The sequence below is a fragment of the Eptesicus fuscus genome, chromosome 11 (genome assembly GCF_027574615.1).
Source record: "Eptesicus fuscus isolate TK198812 chromosome 11, DD_ASM_mEF_20220401, whole genome shotgun sequence".
Lineage (NCBI taxonomy): Eukaryota > Metazoa > Chordata > Mammalia > Chiroptera > Vespertilionidae > Eptesicus > Eptesicus fuscus.
This window is the reverse complement of record NC_072483.1, coordinates 10,988,841-11,008,010: the sequence shown is the minus strand read 5'-3', so window position 1 is coordinate 11,008,010 and position 19,170 is coordinate 10,988,841. Positions and strand designations below refer to the sequence as shown.

The following is a 19,170-nucleotide window of genomic DNA, read 5'->3' as shown; positions in this document are numbered from 1 at the left end:
GGAAAACCCTATGTGAAAGTTAGGTTTTGTTCCACACCCCCAGGACGCCCAGTCGCTTAGATGCCCTGCCAACTCTGGCACAACCGGAACCCGGCGCAGGCGCGGGCCTCCAACCCACCAGGGGGCGCTACACAGAATCCGGTCGCCAAGTGTAGCACGGCGCACGCGCCCGGAAGCATTTCCACCCGGGACACATTTTCGGTCCACAGGCCGCTAGCGTTTCCTGTGACGTATATCCTGTTGGCCGCGCGGCTCACGTGCGTACGGAGGGGAAGTAACGTCACCCGGGAGCGTTCAGAAGCCGGGCTGCGGCGCCGCTCGGAAGCGTTTCGCCAACATGGCTCACCTGCCGATGAAGCTCCTGCGCAGGAAGATCGAGAAGCGGAACCTCAAGTTGCGGCAGCGAAACCTCAAGCTGCAGGGTGAGACGCGCTAAGCCTCGCGGCGCCGCGCTGCTTGGAGCCCACGCGTGGCCGTGGCGCGCCTGGCGGGTCCCCGGGCCCCGGCGTGGCGCGGGCAGCGTCCCTAGAGCACGTGTGCTTGTTGAGAGTGAAAAGGCAGCCTGGGGCGGCCTCGAGTGGGGTCCCGAGCCGGTGCCCACTCGCCCGTGGCCTCACACCTGCCCTGACACTCTGGCCATCGGTTTCCCCTCGCTGACTTAAAGCAGGAGGCCTCTTGGCTTTCCTTGCAGGCCTCCAGGAGTTCCTCCTGCTAAACCAGCTTGTTCCATCCCCACCCCCCTTCTAACTCCCTCACTGCCTTCGGGCCCCACCTCGTCCCCACCTCACCCATTTCCGAGCAGACACGTGGAACCACCTCCGTGCACCTTGCTTTCGCATCATCAGTTTAATGTCTCTATATCTTCAAAAGAAGCTCCTTGTCCCCCTTGCCACAGGCTTTCCTCCACCTCTCCTCCTGTAGCACTTCTGCATTTACAACTCCAAGTGGCAAATGCAAAGCCTCTCTCCAGCCCTATGTTCCCATCACTTCCAACTCTAGTTTATAAATTCCTACGTATTTGCATCTTTCACTGAGATACATAAAAAAGGGTTTTATCCGAATGTCACCTTGCTTACCTACCTCATTTGCAGCCCTAACTTCTGACGGTGAGCCAGAGGTCTTAAAGTTGTTCAGATTAAGCTTTTGGGGTCCTGTGTAATAAGATGTAAACCCGCGAAGGCAATTTTTGAGGTACAATGTCTTACCCCAGTTGTTTTTCAACTGCTATTAGTTGATTGGAAGAAATCCTGGAGGAGCAAGGTTTGTGGGTTTTTGAAGTTCCCTTATATTTCCAATTCTTAACATTACTAACTACTTTTCAGTAAAGGTATTGATTAAAATAAAAGATGATGTAATTTTTTTATACATAACCATGGAAACTTTTGTAAAGACATTTTCACCTATTTATATACAGTGAGTGGCCAGATTATTATGATGTCTGAACTCATAATAACCTGGCCACTCAGTGTACTTCTCTTGAGTACCTCATGTATTTGATATCAAAGATACTATAAATCGTGCACCTGATCAGTTTTTCCCCTTTGCACTGGCTGATAGAAAGCTCAGGGCAAATAGGTGGTTGATCTCCAGCAAAAGTCTAGAATACTTTTGGTACCCATTTGAGATACAAATACACTGAGTGGCCAGATTATTATGCGTTCAGAGATCATCATAATCTGGCCACTCAGTGTATAACTGTTGGGACAAATGAGTGATTTCATCAACAACTTCCAGTTCACTAACATCTAGGAAAGTTCAGGGTGAGTGTTTTGAAGTTGTATTTATATGAGAAGCAGTAGTTGTGTGAATAATATGTAAGTTGTTTTTAATATATCTGTTAGTCATATATTATTAATGTCTATATTAAAATGCATATTTTGTAACTACCATTGTGTCACCCCAGCTGTTTAAAAATTTAACCTCTTAAAGTTTTCTTATTCCAAACTTTTAACTCTTGACAGAGATGGTTTTCTGAAATTAAGAAATGCAGCTTTCCTTTTTCCAGCATTTTTCCTTAAAAGGAACTTATTTGCAACACCATAAAATTGCAAGTGTTTTAAGGAATATAGTTTATTGACTTTTAGAAAGGGAGAAGAGAGAAATCTATGTGAGAGCATAACATTGATCAGCTGCCGCCTGCAGACACGCTACTGGGGGTCATACCCCCAACCAGGCCTTGTGCCCTGACCTGGAATTGAACCAGCAACCTCTTGGTGTATGGGACTGAGCCACACTGGCCTGGGTGAAAGTGGTTTTAGTAACGTACAACAGGTCCTCAAATAATGTCATTCTGTTCAATATCGTTCATTGTAACATTAATGAGATGCCATGAGACCTTATCATTGACATTAAGTGAGGATTTAACCGTATATGAAAGGGAAGCAGAAGCTAAATCATTTCAGTTCTAGAAGCCGTGGAATTTCTCATTTGAGATTCCAGCTGTTTCTGAGTAAACTTCCTCGTCTTTGATACAGTGTGTTCTGTCTTAAACAGGGGCCTGGGATGTGAGCCTGTCAGAAACTCAAGATGAAGATGTGTCTCAAGAAACAGTAGCAAGTGGAAAAATTAAAAAATCCCTAAAACAGTCTATGAATGCAGGCTTGTCAGAAGCCCCAAATGGAGATACATGTAAAGAAACAGTGGGAGGTGGAAACGTTAAAAAATCCCTAAAGCCGTCTATGACTAAGGGCCTGTCAGAAGCCCAAAATGGAGATATATCTAAAGAAACAGTGAAAAATGTAAAAGTTAAAAAATCCCCCAAGAAATCTACCATATTAACCAACGGGGAAGCAGCAGTGCACTCTCCCAATTCAGAATCTAAGAAAAAGAAGAAAAAGAAAAAGAGAAAAATGGTGGATGATGCTGGGCCTGGTAAGTTCTTCATTTTCATTTAAACTTTTCCATTAGTTATCATTCTTATTTCTTTACTATTGTGCCCACATGACATGCAAGAACCCCTGATTCTAGTTTCCAGAAACTACCCTAGGAGCTCAAGGAAACACTGGGGGGAGGGCTTACATTTTAACTTCTCTCAAAATGTTTGTCATGCCTTTACATTCCCTAACAACCTTGAGACCTCACTTAAAGAAGAATCTCCTTAGATGTCTAGACATTTGCCCCTCTGCTAGCTGATAAACAGAACATACCATGGCACATACTTCAGGGTTACCTGCTTGCAAACAGCTGTGGAATTGCTGGTACTAAAATCCGGCGGGTAGTAGAATCTACTTTTCTGGCCCTTGCATGAATGATTGTTTTCACTTACCTCGTTTTGCCCCATTCCTTTTCCTACCATAAATTCCTCCCTTCTGAAAAGAAGAGTTAGTGATAATTTGGATGTGCAAAGTGTACAAAATAGCAGGAAACTTCTGACTAAATGGAACATGAACTTCCAAGTGAGTATAAGGACCAGGGTAGTGTTGTGTTGCGGGGAAGTGCCGTTTTCTTTGGGAGATGATTGGATGTGAGGAAGCTTAGGTGAGAGGCGTTTCATCGAGATGTGAGCTAGCTGAGGTTTCAAGGGAGGATAGAAGCGCAGCTCTTCAGCCTTCTGCCCGTCTGTGAGAAAAGCTTTACTGGATAGAATGCTGCAGTACCCACTTGTTTACTTGGTCTTCCTGGTGACAGAGACCATGTGGCCTGCAAAACCTAAAATGTTTACTATCTGGCCCTTTAAGAAAAAGTTTTGCCAGCACCTAGGTTAGAATTTACTATTTGTCTTGTCTGAAATAAAGCTTTCATTTAGAAAGGAGCTTTGAACGTTTCTAAACGGCACAGCTGTCTTCATGCTGCCTACAGACTAGCACATTTGTAGGTTATGAGAAATTGCTTAAAAAGTGAAACCAGATAGAAAAAAGCATGAAGGTAAGACATTACTGTTTTTATTTAAAGAGACTGGAATTTGATTCTAAAATCATCCGCCTCTTTAGGATTATTTTTCTAAGTTGCCTAAGGAAGCGATTTATTTCTCTTCTCAAGCACTGAATTGCAGGGCTGGGGGTTTTAACTCGATGGGTAAACTTTAAGAACTGTCATAAGGAAAACAAATCATCAGTCATGAAGACTGGCTGGTGACATCCATGGCTTCTGAACGTGTGGGTCCTGCAGAGTTGGCCATTTCCACAAAGTCTCAGGAAGAGGCCAGTCCTGGGCTGCAAGAGCCCCGAGTTCTGGTCTGGGGCCTCTGCTCTAACTAGCATCACGAACCACCATAAATTGACAGAAGCCCAGCATGGTAGCTAACCCCCTTGACCCAGAGGAACATGGAAGAACATGGTGGAAGTGGGAGTAGAGAAGTGAAAGCCGGAGTTCTTCCTTTCGGCTCCTCACCACTTACGTTCAAGGACGGCCAGTGTCTGTCACCCAGCTGAGTGGGATGTTGCCCTGCTTTGTAGTCTTCAGTGACATGAAGAGCCTTTGGTATTTCTGTTCATCTTCAAACAAAATTAGCTTTTATAGAAAACTGAAAACTCAGTAAAGTATATAGAACTTGGTGTAATTAGAATACTTAAATTGTTTAGTTAGACTTTGTAAAAGCTGATTACTGAAGATGGTATAATACATTAAGAATCCTAAAATACAAAGTTTTGTTGGCAAATCTGCACGTCCCCCTGGGCTTTTAAATAAATATAACCAAATCTTTATGAAAGAGACATTCTTAGCAAATTAAAGCTGGAAATGTGTTAAGCTTTTGAAAATAGACCTTTTTGTCACACGTCTTTTATTTTGTGATCTTGTTTGGTATTTTTATTTGAAGAAAAAAAATATGGGTTTTGTTCTTTAAAACCAAAGATAGCAAAAAAGCAAAACCAGAAGACAAAGTGGAACCAGAGGAAGGTGCCCAGGCCCCTGAAGCCACCGAGAACAGTGCGGAGGAGCCAGGCGATGGAGAGGAGGAGAGCGAGGTGCCCAGCCTGCCCCTGGGACTGACAGGTAACCCAGCAAGTCCCCCAGACCTTTAAAATGCCGCACCTCTCTGGATAATAGATTTGAAGGTTCAGTTGTTACTTGTACCTGGAAGAAGTAAATACTGACACGAAATGGTTAATATCTTAAGTGCAGCTTTTATCTTCCATATTGTGCCTTAGTTTTTGTTCTTTCTCTAGTCTTTCCTTTATTCCTGACAGTATTTTAATAATGCACACCAACAGCTTCTGGGGTCCTTCGTTCCTTTGGTTTATCATTTTTTAAAGCTCATTCCATGTTGTAGGGGGAACATCATTGGCCCAGACGTCTGGAGACCAGAGCTTTAGTGCTGGCTTAGTTAATAAGAAGGATGGGGAGGAAGGACTTAACATTGAAGAACTTGTGTCAGGTTAACCCCCTTTGGCCCTTGTTTCTTTATCTGTAAAGTCAATAGTTTAGTCTAGAATTAGTTGCTCCTAACCAAAAATGTCTAGGAGTCACTTGAGTTGTTTGGTTTGGATTTTCTGTTAAAATACTGAGGCCCAGCCTCAGACCTGCCTGATCAGAATTGCTAAGATGGCAGCATTCTCATCCAGGGCAATTTTGTCTCCCAGGTGGGGTGACCAGCTCATCCTGGTTTGCCCAGAACATGACCAGTTTTAGCTTTGAAAGTCCAGCATCTCATAAACCTCCTCTATCCCAGGAAAATCATGAGGGTTGGCCTCCAACATTTTTGTTGTCACAACTGGGGGCAGACTACTGGCATCCCCTGGGTAGAGGTCAAGGATCTGCAGAACATCCTGTGTGTAAAGGACAGCCTCTCACAACAGAATTCTCCAGCCCCAGGTGTCGGTCGTGCCAAGGTTGACAGTACCTGAGTTTAGCCAGGCCATGTAGGAGTAGGGGCTCCCGGGGTGGGGGTCAAGGGGGCGAGGGCGTTGGTGCTCCTCTGCTGAAGAATGCACACCTGATACAGAGGTCCAGTCTAACAGTCCGCCTGTATCTGACTCGGTTGTCTTTTGGGAGTAAGATTTACCACTCTTGTTTTACTTCACTCTTGTCTTTTATTATCCTCAACTAGAGGCCTGGTGCACGAAATTTGTGCGGGGGGGCGCGGGGGCGGGTTACCTTATCCCAGCCTGCAACGACGCAAGCATTTCGCGCCCGGCCTGGCCAGAGGCCCTTCGCTGCTGGGCGCAGACCGTTTACCTCGTTGCCGGGGCAACAACGCAAGCGTCCCCCCCCACCACCACCTCCCTCCAGCCATTCAGTGCCCGCTGCCCAAAAGCCCTCCGTGATCCACTGTCAGCGGCCGCCGCACCCTCCCCCCAGGACTGGGGGACTCTGGTGGGGCTGAGAGGACTGGGTGCCGCCATCTTTGTGATGGAGTGATGGTCAATTTGCATATTCCCTCTTTATTAGATAGGATGTTTTCACTTTTTATTTCAGATTTCTTAAACATATTATTTCTCTGCGCTCCTGTCCCCAACCCCACCCTTGACATTTTAATTTCCTGCAAATCCCTTGGTTGTACTTCCTCTCTCTCCCTTACTATTTTGTTACATTAGGGGCTCTGAACATGGACTTTACATAGCCATCAGCAAAGGAGACATTTTAAAAGTGTAGGGTCTTTTCTTAATATTATGTGGGAATGGTTGGGATTTAGTCTTAGTGGAAGAAGCTCTAATAAGTTTGACTGCAACCCAGTAATGCTTTCAATCAGCAAAACTAATTTAGACAGTATAGCTGAAATAGCCACTAAAAATGATAAATTTGCTAATGATAACTGTCTTCCGTTTAGGAGCTTTCGAGGACACTTCATTTGCTTCTCTCTCTAATCTTGTCAATGAGAACACTCTGCGGGCAATAAAAGAAATGGGCTTTACAAACATGACTGAAATCCAGCATAAAAGTGTCAGACCACTTCTGGAAGGCAGGTATGATTAACATGGACGTTTGGCCATTAGTATCTATTTGTAGTGCTAGTTGTTTACCCAGGAATGTTTATGCCCAGGAGGAACTACCAGTGTGTTCTTTTGATTTGCATTGTGTTGGTTTACATATCCAACCTGCATTAAAGGCTTTAAATTACTTCCTGGAGTTTGAAGAAGTGTTCACTTCTGTTTCCTGGCACGATTCTTACTTCTGAGTTAGGTGTTTTACTCAGGTGGTTGAATTCAGTGATAGAGAAAGGAGGAACTTTGTCTTTCTTGATCCTGTTCCAGCCTTGGAGCCTAAAACACCTGTGATTGAGCATGCTGGCTGTTCAGTTAGTACTTGCTGAATGAGTATACTGAGTGTCTCCTCCTTCCCTTTTTAACATTTAGGGATCTTCTGGCAGCTGCAAAAACTGGCAGTGGCAAAACCCTGGCCTTTCTCATCCCTGCAGTTGAACTCATTGTTAAGTTAAAGTTCATGCCCAGGAATGGTAAGCCTTTGATCCAGTTGTTTCTGCCATTGTCTCACTAGAAGTTCATTGCGGCTTTTATGAACTCGTGGTAATAATTAGTTTGATTTTTTCCATATTCATTTTTTTGCTTTTTAGGAACAGGAGTTCTTATTCTGTCCCCTACTAGGGAACTGGCCATGCAGACTTTCGGTGTTCTTAAAGAGCTGATGACACACCACGTTCACACATACGGGTTGATAATGGGCGGCAGCAACAGGGCTGCTGAGGCACAGAAGCTTGCTAATGGGATCAACATCATTGTGGCCACACCAGGCCGTCTCCTGGACCATATGCAGGTGAGAGAGCACTTGTGTACTGTCTCATTGTCTTGTGTCAGACAAACTTGACAGCTAACAGTGTTTCTTTGTCCTTTGTCTTGTTAGAATACTCCAGGGTTTATGTATAAAAACCTGCAGTGTCTGGTTATTGATGAGGCTGATCGTATCTTGGATGTTGGGTTTGAAGAGGAATTAAAGCAAATTATTAAACTTCTACCAAGTAAGTGGGTAGTATCTGTATGTGGTTTGCAAAGTGGTGGTTAGAAGCAGGTGAGAGTTGTTCCTATATGAAAACTATTAATACCAGAATTTCAACACATTGCAGACGGATCACGAGAATTCTCGCTTTACATTACACAGTGTTTTACAAAATATCATACTTTAAAAACATATTAGCTTGTAAGAACATGTAATAAATAACTTCAAAATGCAATGGGTATTTAATTTTAAAGTGTGCCTTTAGCATTTATGTAAAACGTTTTTTGTACTCATTCAATAGAAACTTACCTGGCCGCTGGGTAAAGCTAGCAATAAAACCATTGGTCCCACCTTGGCTGGTTTGGCTCAGTGGATAGAGCGTCAGCCTGCGGACTGGGGGGTCCCGGGTTCGATTCCAGTCAGGGGTACATGCCCGGGTTGCGGGCTTGATCCCCAGTGGTAGGCGTCCAGGAGGCAGCCGATCTATGATTCTCTATCATCATTGATACTTCTATCTCTCCCTCTCCCTTCCTCTCTGAAATCAATAAAAATATATTTAAAAAAAACACAAAACTACTTGTCCACAATGTGTTAGTATAGCCACATGAAGTCGCTATGCCAATTAACCTTAGAGGTAGTTTGCAATATAAACATCAAACTTATTAGTAACTTAATACAGTGGTTTTGCCAAGTTAGAGGTTTAATGCAAGTGGAACAGTCCAAACGTGTCTCATTCTCGTTCGCCCCCACCACCCTCTCACCTTTTCTTCATCCGGCTCCTCCCAGGCAGCCGTAGACTTGTTGCCTTCTGTGTGATGTGTGAGTTGTACATACCTTGGTTTAGTACTTGTAACATTTTAAACTGCTTACATCTGTAATAAGGCCATGATTCCATTCATTATACAATTTGTTTTTTAATGTTTTACTGAGATGTAATTGACATGATCTGTACATATTTTAAATACTCAGTTTGATAAATTTTCCCATTCCACCCATGAAACCGTTATCACATCAATATAGTAAACATCTCCATAACCCTCTAAAGTGCGTTCATGCACCTTTGTACTCCCTCTCAGCCTCTGTAGGAGCAACCCTCGCCTACTACCAACAGCCGCTCTCACACATTTCTCTCCCAGGCAACTGTTGATCTGCTTTCTGTCACTGTAGATGTGTTTGTATTTTCTAAAGATTTATGAAGTTGCTACAAACATTCATCTACAACTTTTTTATTTTTTCTTTCTCTTGGGTAACTACTGAGGAGTGGAGTGACTAGTATATTTAACTTGTACCATTTTTATATTTCCTTCAGCAGCGTACAGAAGTTCCAGTTCTACCTATTAAGTCTTGGGATTAACTTCTAACTGGTCTTTTTCAAAATTGTTCTGGCTGTTCTCCTTTGCATTTCTGTATAAATGTTAGAATCAGTTTGTCAGTTTCTACTCCCTAAAAATACCTGGTTGGTTGGGATTTTATTGAATACTAGAGGTCCGGTGCACAAAATTCGTGCACGGGTAGGGTCTCTAGCAGCTGCCGGCTGCCGGCCAGGGCCTCCCTTCCCCCGGCTGCCTGTCGCCCCCACCAGCCAGGGGGAAGCCAACGTCCACCATGTTCCGCGCCGCCCCTAGTGGTCAGCACATGTCTAACTCCTGGTTGGTCAAACTCCTGCCTGTGGGGACAATTTGCATATTAGCCTTCTATTATATAGGAATAAAGGCCCAGCGCACGAAATTGTGCACGGGTAGGGTTCCTAGGCCTAGCTTGCTATCAGACCCATCTTCTGCCTGCTCACCAATCCTGGGTCCTGCCCTGCCACCCCCACCAGCCAGCTGGTTCTCGCTGGCCCTGGGTCCCGCCCCACTGCCACCACCAGCCACCCAGTTTCCCTCGCTGGCCCCGGGTCCCGCCCCACTGCCACCACCAGCCACCCAGTTTCCCTCGCTGGCCCCGGGTCCCAACCCGCTGCCATCACCAGCCACCCAGTTCCCCTCACTGGCCCCGGGTCCTGCCCCACTGCCACCGCCAGCCACCCAGTTCCCCTCACCAGCCCCCCACCTCATAGCGACTGGTCAAGCGGTTGTTCCAGTCATTATGCTTATGGTCTCTGGCCTTTCATTATATAGGATAGAGCATTGGTAAAAGGCAATATTGAATCAGTTCAACCTATGAATAAGGTATATCTCCATTTATTAGCTCCTTAATTTCTAAGTACTTCATTAAAATTTCTATTTCAAATTGTTTATTGTATGTACATATACAGTTGATTTTTATATATCCATTTATGTCTGGCAAGTAATTATTTCTATGTTCATCTGGATTGTTCAGCATGAACCTTCAGATGAAACTAGCCTGGATTTTCCGCATAGGCAGTAATGTCATCTACAAATAAAAAAAGTAAATTCTTCACTTAATATTTTTCTTGCCTGATTGCACTGGTGAGAACCTCCAGTACAATACAGAATAGAAGTAGTGAGACAAGATTTTTATAATACCCCTTATCAGATTGAGGGTAACCCCTTTTGTTCCTCATTTGCTTAGATTTTTTAAAATCAGAAATAGATGGTGAATTTTGTCCAAAGCTTTTCTGTATCTGTTGAAATGATCCAAATTTTTCCTTTAGTTTGTTAATATGGTATACTGTATTGGTTAATTTCCCAATGTTAAAGCAACCAGCCCTGCATTCACGGGATAAACCCTACTTAGCCATGCCTTATCCTTTTTTATATATTGCTGGATTCGCTTTGCTAAAGTTTTGTTTAGAAATTTTGCATTTCTGCTTATGAGTCGTTGGGTTTGGATATTGGGGTAATGGCTGGCTTCAAGGAATAAGCTGGGAAGTAAATTCTCTAGTGTCCTGGAGAGTTAGTGAAGAATCCATATTTCTTCCATAAAAGTCTGCTAGAACTCACCACTGGGGGCGTTGGGGCTGTAGTTTTCTTTACATGAAGACTTTAAGTACAATTTTTTTAATAGGTACAGGCTAGTCAAGTTTTCTATTTCTTCTTGAGTGAGCTTTAGCAGTTTGTCTTTCAGTCAAGGAAATTGTCCATTTCATCTAAGTTGTCAAATTTATGAACATAAAGTTGTTTGTGATATTCCCTTAATCTCTGTAGTGTTACAATGTCCCCCATTCCTGATAGTTCTACTTAGGAGCATTTGTAGTTGTGAAGCAGTTCTAAGGGTTCCCTGAAAGATTCGGATTATTCTTACATGTATGTGTTTCAGTACGCAGACAGACTATGCTCTTTTCTGCCACGCAAACTCGAAGAGTTGAAGACCTGGCGAGGATTTCTCTGAAAAAGGAGCCATTGTATGTTGGTGTCGATGATGATAAAACTAACGCAACAGTGGATGGTCTTGAGCAGGTATTATTGTCAATACCTTCAATGTTAATGAGTGTGGGTACGTGTGTGTCCTTGGAGTATCCTCCAGAAAGCGGTGGGTTCTTGAACTTTTAATTCAAATATAGTGAACTTCAGTATTGGATCTCTGGCTCTTCCAGCATAACGTAACTTGAACTCTGAATAATTTAATTAGCTCTCTTTACTGTCTCTTAATACCACTTACCACTTAGGAAGCATCATTAACCACTACTTAAAAATGTTTAGGGATCTTACTCTGAGTAAGAAGGTGGAGAGACTGGTTTCAAGCATGTAGCTATGGAAAATTGGAAATGAAGTGACAGAGATCTAAACTAGATTGATTAAAAATAGGACTTGAAGCCCTAGCCGGTTTTGCTCAGTGGATAGAGCGTCAGACTGCGGACTAAATGGTCCCAGGTTCGATTCTGGTCAAGGGCACATGTCCAGTTTGTGGGCTCAATCCCCAGTAGGGGGCGTGCAGGAGGCAGCCAATCAATGATTCTCATCATTGATGGTTCTCTCTCCCCCTTCCTCTAGGAAATCAATTAAATATTTTTTAAAAATTGGGCTTGAAGATCAAGTCTTTTGGTGAAAAAAATATTTTCTGTAACAGTTCAGCTTAAAAACCTTTCATTGGTGTTTTGTTTGTTTTTTAAATATACCCAGCTTTGTGCTCTTGTTTGGGACTATGTATGTAAGCTGTGATTATTTGAGATGTTGCTATTAAAGAGCTTTCAAAAATGAATTATTGATATATCTTGAGAGTTCCAGTTAGTTGAGATATTAATATATTATGGTTGCAAGAACTGTTGATAACCATTAATCTCAGAAATAATGAAAAGAATTTAGTGTCCAATGGTTACAGCCTGTTAAAGGAATCTAAAGAGCTTAAATTCGTCTTATTGTAGGGATGCTGTGTCATGATGACGGCAGGAATTTTACTGTAGGGAAAGCACAACAGAGTGTGTGCAGTGTGCTCAGCGTCATATTGGTTCATGCAGCTGCAAATGTCCATTTGGTTATTTCGTGTCTGTTCATTTGAACTACTTTTAGGGATATGTTGTTTGTCCTTCTGAAAAAAGATTCCTCCTGCTCTTCACATTCCTTAAGAAGAACCGGAAGAAGAAACTCATGGTCTTCTTCTCATCTTGTATGTCCGTGAAATACCACTATGAGTTGCTGAACTACATCGATTTGCCTGTCTTGGCCATTCATGTGAGTGATGAAGAGAAGTTCATTAAAATCAGGTTGTGCTGCCTTAGCCAGTTTGGCTCAGAGCATCAGTCTGGAGACCGAAGGGTCCCCAGGTTCAATTCCAGTCAAGAGCACGTACCCTGGTTGCAGGCTTCTCCCCAGCCAGGCCTTAGTCAGGGCCAGTGCAGGAGGCAACCAATCGATGTGTTTCTCTCACATCAGTGTTTCTGTCTTTCCTTCTGTCTTCCACACTCTCTAAAAATCAGTGGGAAAATATCCTCGGGTGAGGATTAACAACAACAACAACAAAAAAAAACAGGTTATACTTACCCAGGTGTATAGACTGTGGGTTTGAGGTCTGACTCTCCAGGTCAGTCAACATTGGTGAGTGGTCCTGTGTGGAGGGGGCTTTGCTGGGTTTGAGGAATGAGCACCACAAGGAATAAGAGACACCCTCTACTGGGGAAAACAGGACACAGGCCAGGGAGTGAACTTGAAGTAAAGCAGGTTCACAGCTCCACAGTTTGGGGGTTCTATATCTGGACCTCCCAACAGCTTCATGTTTTCAGCTCTCACGGATGTTTTTATTTGATTCTAGGGAAGGCAGAAGCAAAATAAGCGTACAACCACATTCTTCCAGTTCTGCAATGCGGATACGGGGATATTGTTGTGCACGGACGTGGCAGCTAGAGGGCTGGACATTCCTGAAGTCGACTGGATTGTTCAGTATGACCCTCCAGATGACCCCAAGGTAAGGGGCATCCTCGGGTATCTCAGGATGGCTGCACATTGAAGAGCGCACTTGGTTATGCACATCATGTTTCATTGCACATGACTGTGCAGTAGTTCTCAAATTTAGGGAAAAAAATAGTATTTAGGGTTTTTCAGGACCCAAAAGGCTGTGTAAGGAGATTTAAAAGGCATCAGTGAGGCTTAAGTTAGGACTGTTATATGCTTGGAATGATTTGCTAAGAGTAGTAGGTCTCAGAAGGAAATAAAATTTGCTTATATATAAGACTGTAATATATGTAATAAAATAAGTTTACTAAGTATTTTCAACAAACCTATAAAATAAAAGGGTAATATGTAAATTGATCCTAATGGCAGAACAACTAGTCGCTATGATGCACACTGACCACCAGGAGTCAGTGCGCTCCCACAGGGGAAGCTCCGCTCAGCCACAAGCTGGGCTGACCACTGTGAGCGCAGTGGCGGTGGTGGGAGCCTCTCCCGCCTCCTTGGCAGTGCTAAGGATGTCCGACTGCAGCTTAGGCCCGCTCCCCCGGGGATCGGGCCTAAGCCAGCAGGTGGACATCCCCCGCAAGGGGTCCTGGACTGCAAGAGGGTGCAGGCCGGGCTGAGGGGACCCCCCCCCCCCCCCCCCAAGTCATTTTCATGCACTGGGCCTCTAATAGATTATATAAATTGTCAACTGGCATTTAAATTTTTTTCAAAAAGCCATTTTGAGGACGAAGCACACTTACTGGTCATTTTATTAGACCATGGAGCTAATGTGAATTTCATGTCCAGCTTTCCTTTGGCCTCGGTCATCGTCCTAATACCTCTTTGGGGATGGGACATGCAGAGGAATTAATGGGGAGGGGCACCCCCTCATAAAGAATGCTGACCTGCCCACCACCACCAGTCCCGGGAATGCAGGCTGCCAGGGTGCCTGTCAGGCTGTGTGAACTCACATGTTCTCTCTCTACCAAAGGAATACATTCACCGAGTGGGAAGAACTGCCAGGGGCCTAAACGGAAGGGGGCATGCCTTGCTCATTTTGCGTCCTGAGGAATTGGGTTTCCTTCGTTACTTGAAGCAATCCAAGGTAAAGGTCTTTGCTTGGGAAGTCTTAAGTTGGAACAGATCGTCTTTGTGGAATTGTTGGCCTGTGCAGGTGGCCTCGAGGTGTCCGAGGAGTCATGAGGCATTGCAGTGCTACTGGAACAGTTGTTACAGATGTTGAACAGATGAGGTTCTGTGGGGGGCTGGCCCAGGAAATGTGATCCGATGGCTTAATCCTTGAGTTCCATGTTGGTCAGCAATGCATCTGTGTCCCTCGCCGCCTCTCCCAGTCCTGCGGCCTGTTTGAAACCACCTCCCCTCCTGTTAAACCCCTCACACCTGAGCATCGCCGCCTCCTGCTCTCCTCCCTGCAGTCTTCTCTGCATCTTTTCTTGGCCATCTTTCCCGCTTATGTAGTGGGGGTCCTCATTCATTCCTGCCTCCTCCTCTTCCTCCTTTTTCTCCTCCTCTTCTGTCCCTCATTCAGCTGGTTTGTCTTCAGTCTCTCCCTTGCAATCAGCTCTTTCCCAGCTCAAGTCTTTCACTAAGAAAAATAACTTCAACCCGAAACCCACTCTCCTACCACCCCTCCAGTCTGGCTACTGACTTGCCTTTCTTCTGTCTGCATTTTGAATCACGGTTTATGTTTTCTCCATTTTTCCACTCACCCTGTGGTCCAGCCCATCCACCAAACCTGAATTCATTATAACTGGGTGGCCTCCGTTGCTGGGTGCGGTGAATGCTCACCAGGCCTGCTCGTCCCTGCATTTGCCTCCTTGTCAGCTCCCGGCACAGTCTTACCAGGTGGATTTTCCTCATTCCACAACTCAGTGCAGCTTTCCACAATTGCCGCTAGACTTGGCACTTTTTCTCTGGAATGCCCTTTCCTGGTCCTCTAGACGCCTCTGGCTTCAGCTAGCTGTGTCTGTTCTGGGAAGCCAGCCCGGACCTCCTCCTCCATGTCCCCACAGCAGGCTGGGCAGCTGTGTCCTCCCAGCACCCAGCACAGGTCTGGCCCTCCTCCTTCCACTTACCTAGTCAGTGACGGCACTAAGAGGGCCCTCCTCTGGGGGTTTGTGGTCATCGTGACTGGAGTCCCACACTCCAGTCAGAGGCGGTGTGGCGAAGGGGCAGCTCTGGCATGGAGAGAAGGGGTCCTCTAACTAAGAGCTCCAGGCCTTTCCATCCCCCAGAGCCTGTCTAGAGTGAGGGCTTCTTGACACATGCCTGTAAAATTCCTCACCTTCCCTCCGCTGTTTGTAGGGCTTTTCACTTTCTCTTCATCTAAACATGGGCATGGTGATCCATCCTAGTTTACTAATCTTCACGCTTTTGTTTTCTAGGTTCCATTAAGTGAATTTGAGTTTTCCTGGTCCAAGATTTCTGACATTCAGTCTCAGGTATGCTTTCTTCTGGCGGCCTCAGCCTCGTCCCAGCATTGCCTCTGCCGTGCTCCGCTGGCGGGCATTGCCTCCTAGGGCTCCTTTATCCCTGACAAGTGTGCACCGTGGTCAGTCTGGTTTCTCGCTGTGCCGGTTACCACACGTCTGCTCTGCGTCGTCTCAGGCCAGGCCACACGGGAGCTTTGTAATTATTCTTACTGTGGCATGATTTTGCAAATATTGCAAAGCTTGGAACAAGTGTATTGGCACAAATGTTTTCGTAGGGTGGTTTTTCTAATACGAAATCTGCTATTTTATTAAAACCAATGTTTCTTTCCATTTCAGCTTGAAAAATTGATTGAAAAGAACTACTTCCTTCATAAGTCAGCCCAGGAAGCATATAAGTCATACATTCGAGCATATGATTCCCATTCTCTGAAACAAATCTTTAATGTTAACAACTTAAATTTGCCTCACGTTGCTCTGTCATTTGGCTTCAAGGTGCCTCCTTTTGTTGATCTGAGTATCCTTTTCTTTGTTGTTATGAATTGGTGCAGGAATTATGGGACAAAAGCCTGTGTGGGGCATGTGGGCTTAGCACTGGGTGGGTGGTTGTGTGCTCTGGCTGGGAATGGAGGCACGTTGCTCGCCCTGGTCACTGCATGTCAGGCAGGAATAGTGGCGGGAGTGAGGATGACAGAAACATGACACGTTATGACTTAGGCCTTTAGGAAAGTCAAAGGAATTTCACTGGCAGAGCCCGAGGGAGCTGTGCAGTCTGGGGAGAGGCCAGGGGATTGCAGGGCTCGGGCTGCTGTACAGGTTCAGGTTAGCTGTGTGAGGTCTGGAGGTTAGGATGCCCTGAAGCCAAAGAGAGAAGACAGAACCTTTAAAGAGCTGCTGTCCTTAGAGCCATTAAAGGATTTCATACAAGGAAGTTGCAAGATCAGCAAAAGAAAAGAAAACTTAAGTGCCACTCAAGATAAAAGGCAAAGGGGGTATCTCAGTTGCTTCTGTTGCAGTTTATAATCACATTTTTGCCAGAAGAAACAGCAGCTAAAGCGAGGCCTGTTCATTAATGCTATGGCCTTAGCTCCTGAAGGAGAAAGCCGGATTTGGGTTGCATCCCCAGTGGGCGTTGAGTAAATGCCTGCATGTTGAATCTTCACTTGTTTAAGCATTCCTGAGTCAGCCCCAGTGGAGGTGAAAGTCATTTGTTTCGACACAGGAAGTATATTTTGTGCTCCCTATAAATTTGCTGATTTACCTCTTTATTTCTTACAAGTAAATTGTCTTGAGTTCTATTGTGTGGAGAAAATAATGAATGACTAACATACTGGACTTAAACTCATTCCCCTAATTTTAGTCCACAGTCACAGGGCACTCCTGATTTCCTGCAAATGTGTTGCGGAGGCTCATGTTACACGTTTCCCTGTTCAGGGAGGGTGAGGTGGAGGGACAGCAGGGGGTGTGCTGCTTGGTGCCCGTGGCGATGTAAGGTTGGAGGTTACCTTCGTGTTGCTTGATTCCCTTAACATGCACTTTAGACGTGAACAGCAATGAAGGCAAGCTGAAGAAGAGAGGAGGCGGCGGTGGATTCGGCTACCAGAAGCCCAAGAAAGTGGAGAAGTCCAAAATCTTCAAGCACATTAGCAAGAAGTCTTCCGACGGCAGGCAGTTCTCTCACTGAAGACCGTCCTTCTGCCTTCAGGGCTTAGTCCTGAGAGGAGGGGTTTTTCTTGCTCTAACAAGGACTTTTTACTGTAGGATTGGGACTGATCTAACAAGAGTGTGCATTGGCATGGATTGCAAGCAATGAGCACTTTCCAGCAAGTCTTGTTTATTTTGAGTTACAAAACAAAAACAAGAGTTCATTTTTTCTTGATTTCCCAAGGACAACACAAAGGGGTTTTTTTGGTCTTTGTTGTGATTAAAGAATATTTTAAGGTTAAGTTGTTTTTTTTAAATCTCATTTGTCATTGTTTTAATTCTTTTTGTACCTTTTCTTCTGGTGTCTGAATATTTTTGCGACATGGATTGCTGTAGCAACCTGCTGAAACGGGCAGGTCACCCCGTACACTGGAGGTGGTTTGGGGTGACGGTGCAGGGAACTGTCTGGGTTTTTTGTTGTTTCTGAGGCCTTAACGATAGTGCCTGGTCCCTCCTGAAAATGCCGCCGTGTACAAGGACAGAGCTTTTTGAAGTACCTAAGAAGCACCTTCAACTAAAGGTGGCATCGATTTTTATATTTGCCAGACTTAAAACAGCCTTTCCCCATTTTGTTTTAAGAGCAAGAAACACGAGTTGTGCTTTGAATAAAATGCTCCTGTTTGGAGTTGGAGGAGAGCTGAGATTCCTGGCCTCGTCTGCACCAACGTAGGTGTGATAGTCTGCTGCTCTCCATGTGTAATTAAAAGACCTTTTAAAACAAATGGGGACGACGCACCTCTGTCAGACTTGTTTCAGCTGGGGCTTGCTCGTTTGGGGTTTAGTGAGCTCTTCCAACTCTGGACTCCTTTGGTAAAGCATCTTTTTGAGAAAGAAAAAATTGCTTCTTTCAGATCCATGAAACATGAGCAGGGGTCAGAGAGAGCAGTTTAGTCACATGTGGTTTTCTGCTGTGGGAGCTCCTGATCTGTGTTTTATTTTTATTTCTACTGTGCTTCATAACTACAAATGTTTATTATAATTTAAAACCAAAGTTGCTGGCATCGCTTTGCTGTTGTGCCCATTGATATTGTAGACTTGTGAAATACAAAGACACTGAGAACATCAGATGGAGAGGAAACCGTCCGATGGAGAGCATTCCGGAGGGACCGGAAGGAATGGTGTCCTGCAGCTGGCCCGATCACCGTCACGTCCCTGGCCTGTGCTGGGTGCAGACCTGGATTGCTGGACTCCAGACATTTAACAACTGTTTCTCTATCCAGTAACTTGTTTTTCTTTTTTGTTTCAGAAATAATCACGTTTCAAAAATATGTACAAAGGGAAGAATATTTAATCACTGAAGAGAAATAAAGACTGAATATTTTGTTATATCCTTCCAGTGTTTTATATACGTACTTTAAATGTTTTTATCAAAAGTGAAATTCTCTACCCACTATTTGCGACCAACTTGTTTGATAACGTTATTTTCCCATGTCATTAAATAATTACATCAGTTTTGTGTTTCGTTTATTAAGATGCTTTGTTAAACATGCTGGGTCTGCCAGGATTTGGGCTCTAGATACCTGCCTGTCCCAGACTGGTTACCTTATCTCAGTGCGTCTGAGAGAAGATCAAGATCGTTCTTACTATCATAAAGGTTGTCCCTGCTATAATAAAGTACCTTATTTCAGGTACTTACTAAGTCCTATGTGAGATTCTGCTGGCAGGGTGGTCCAGGTTGGGGGCACCCAGACTTGACCCTGCTGGCCAGGATTCAGACTGAGGGAGCCAGTGCTAGAATCAGATACGAGGTCCGGGCAACACCGGCAATGCTTACCTGTGCGAGCAGAAGGCGCCTCGGGTTCCTGTGCTGAGGCAGGTGCTGCTATCGGCAGGCAGGCTTGAGTGGCGTTGGACAGGAGCCAGCAGACCACATGCAAAGGAAACCTGTGGGTCCTCCGGACTGCAAACAG

General features: G+C 44.8%; 1 protein-coding gene across 2 annotated transcripts; it reads left to right on the top strand.

Moving 5' to 3' along the window:
* Positions 1–284: 284 nt before the first annotated feature.
* Positions 285–18,712, top strand: DDX18 (DEAD-box helicase 18). 2 transcript variants are annotated; one of them, XM_028148130.2, is made up of 14 exons: positions 285–422; positions 2,494–2,871; positions 4,792–4,932; positions 6,707–6,842; positions 7,233–7,333; positions 7,451–7,650; positions 7,738–7,852; positions 11,053–11,192; positions 12,243–12,404; positions 12,982–13,134; positions 14,098–14,211; positions 15,512–15,568; positions 15,896–16,073; positions 17,098–18,712. In XM_028148130.2, the coding sequence occupies exons 1-14, from the start codon at positions 338–340 to the stop codon at positions 17,238–17,240; spliced, it is 2,103 nt and encodes a 700-aa protein (XP_028003931.1). In that variant the 5' UTR covers positions 285–337; the 3' UTR covers positions 17,241–18,712. The 2 variants fall into 2 exon arrangements, with proteins under 2 accessions (XP_028003931.1, XP_054579128.1); XM_054723153.1 differs by lacking the exon at positions 14,098–14,211.
* Positions 18,713–19,170: the final 458 nt, after the last annotated feature.

Bases quoted from the DNA above. Each gene is read 5' to 3' on its own strand.
- DDX18 (XM_028148130.2), top strand. From the start codon at position 338: ATGGCTCACCTGCCGATGAAGCTCCTGCGCAGGAAGATCGAGAAGCGG. The intron at 12,405-12,981 runs GTGAGTGATGAA...ATTTGATTCTAG, and splicing joins TGCCTGTCTTGGCCATTCAT to GGAAGGCAGAAGCAAAATAA. The intron at 15,569-15,895 runs GTATGCTTTCTT...TTTCCATTTCAG, and splicing joins TTTCTGACATTCAGTCTCAG to CTTGAAAAATTGATTGAAAA.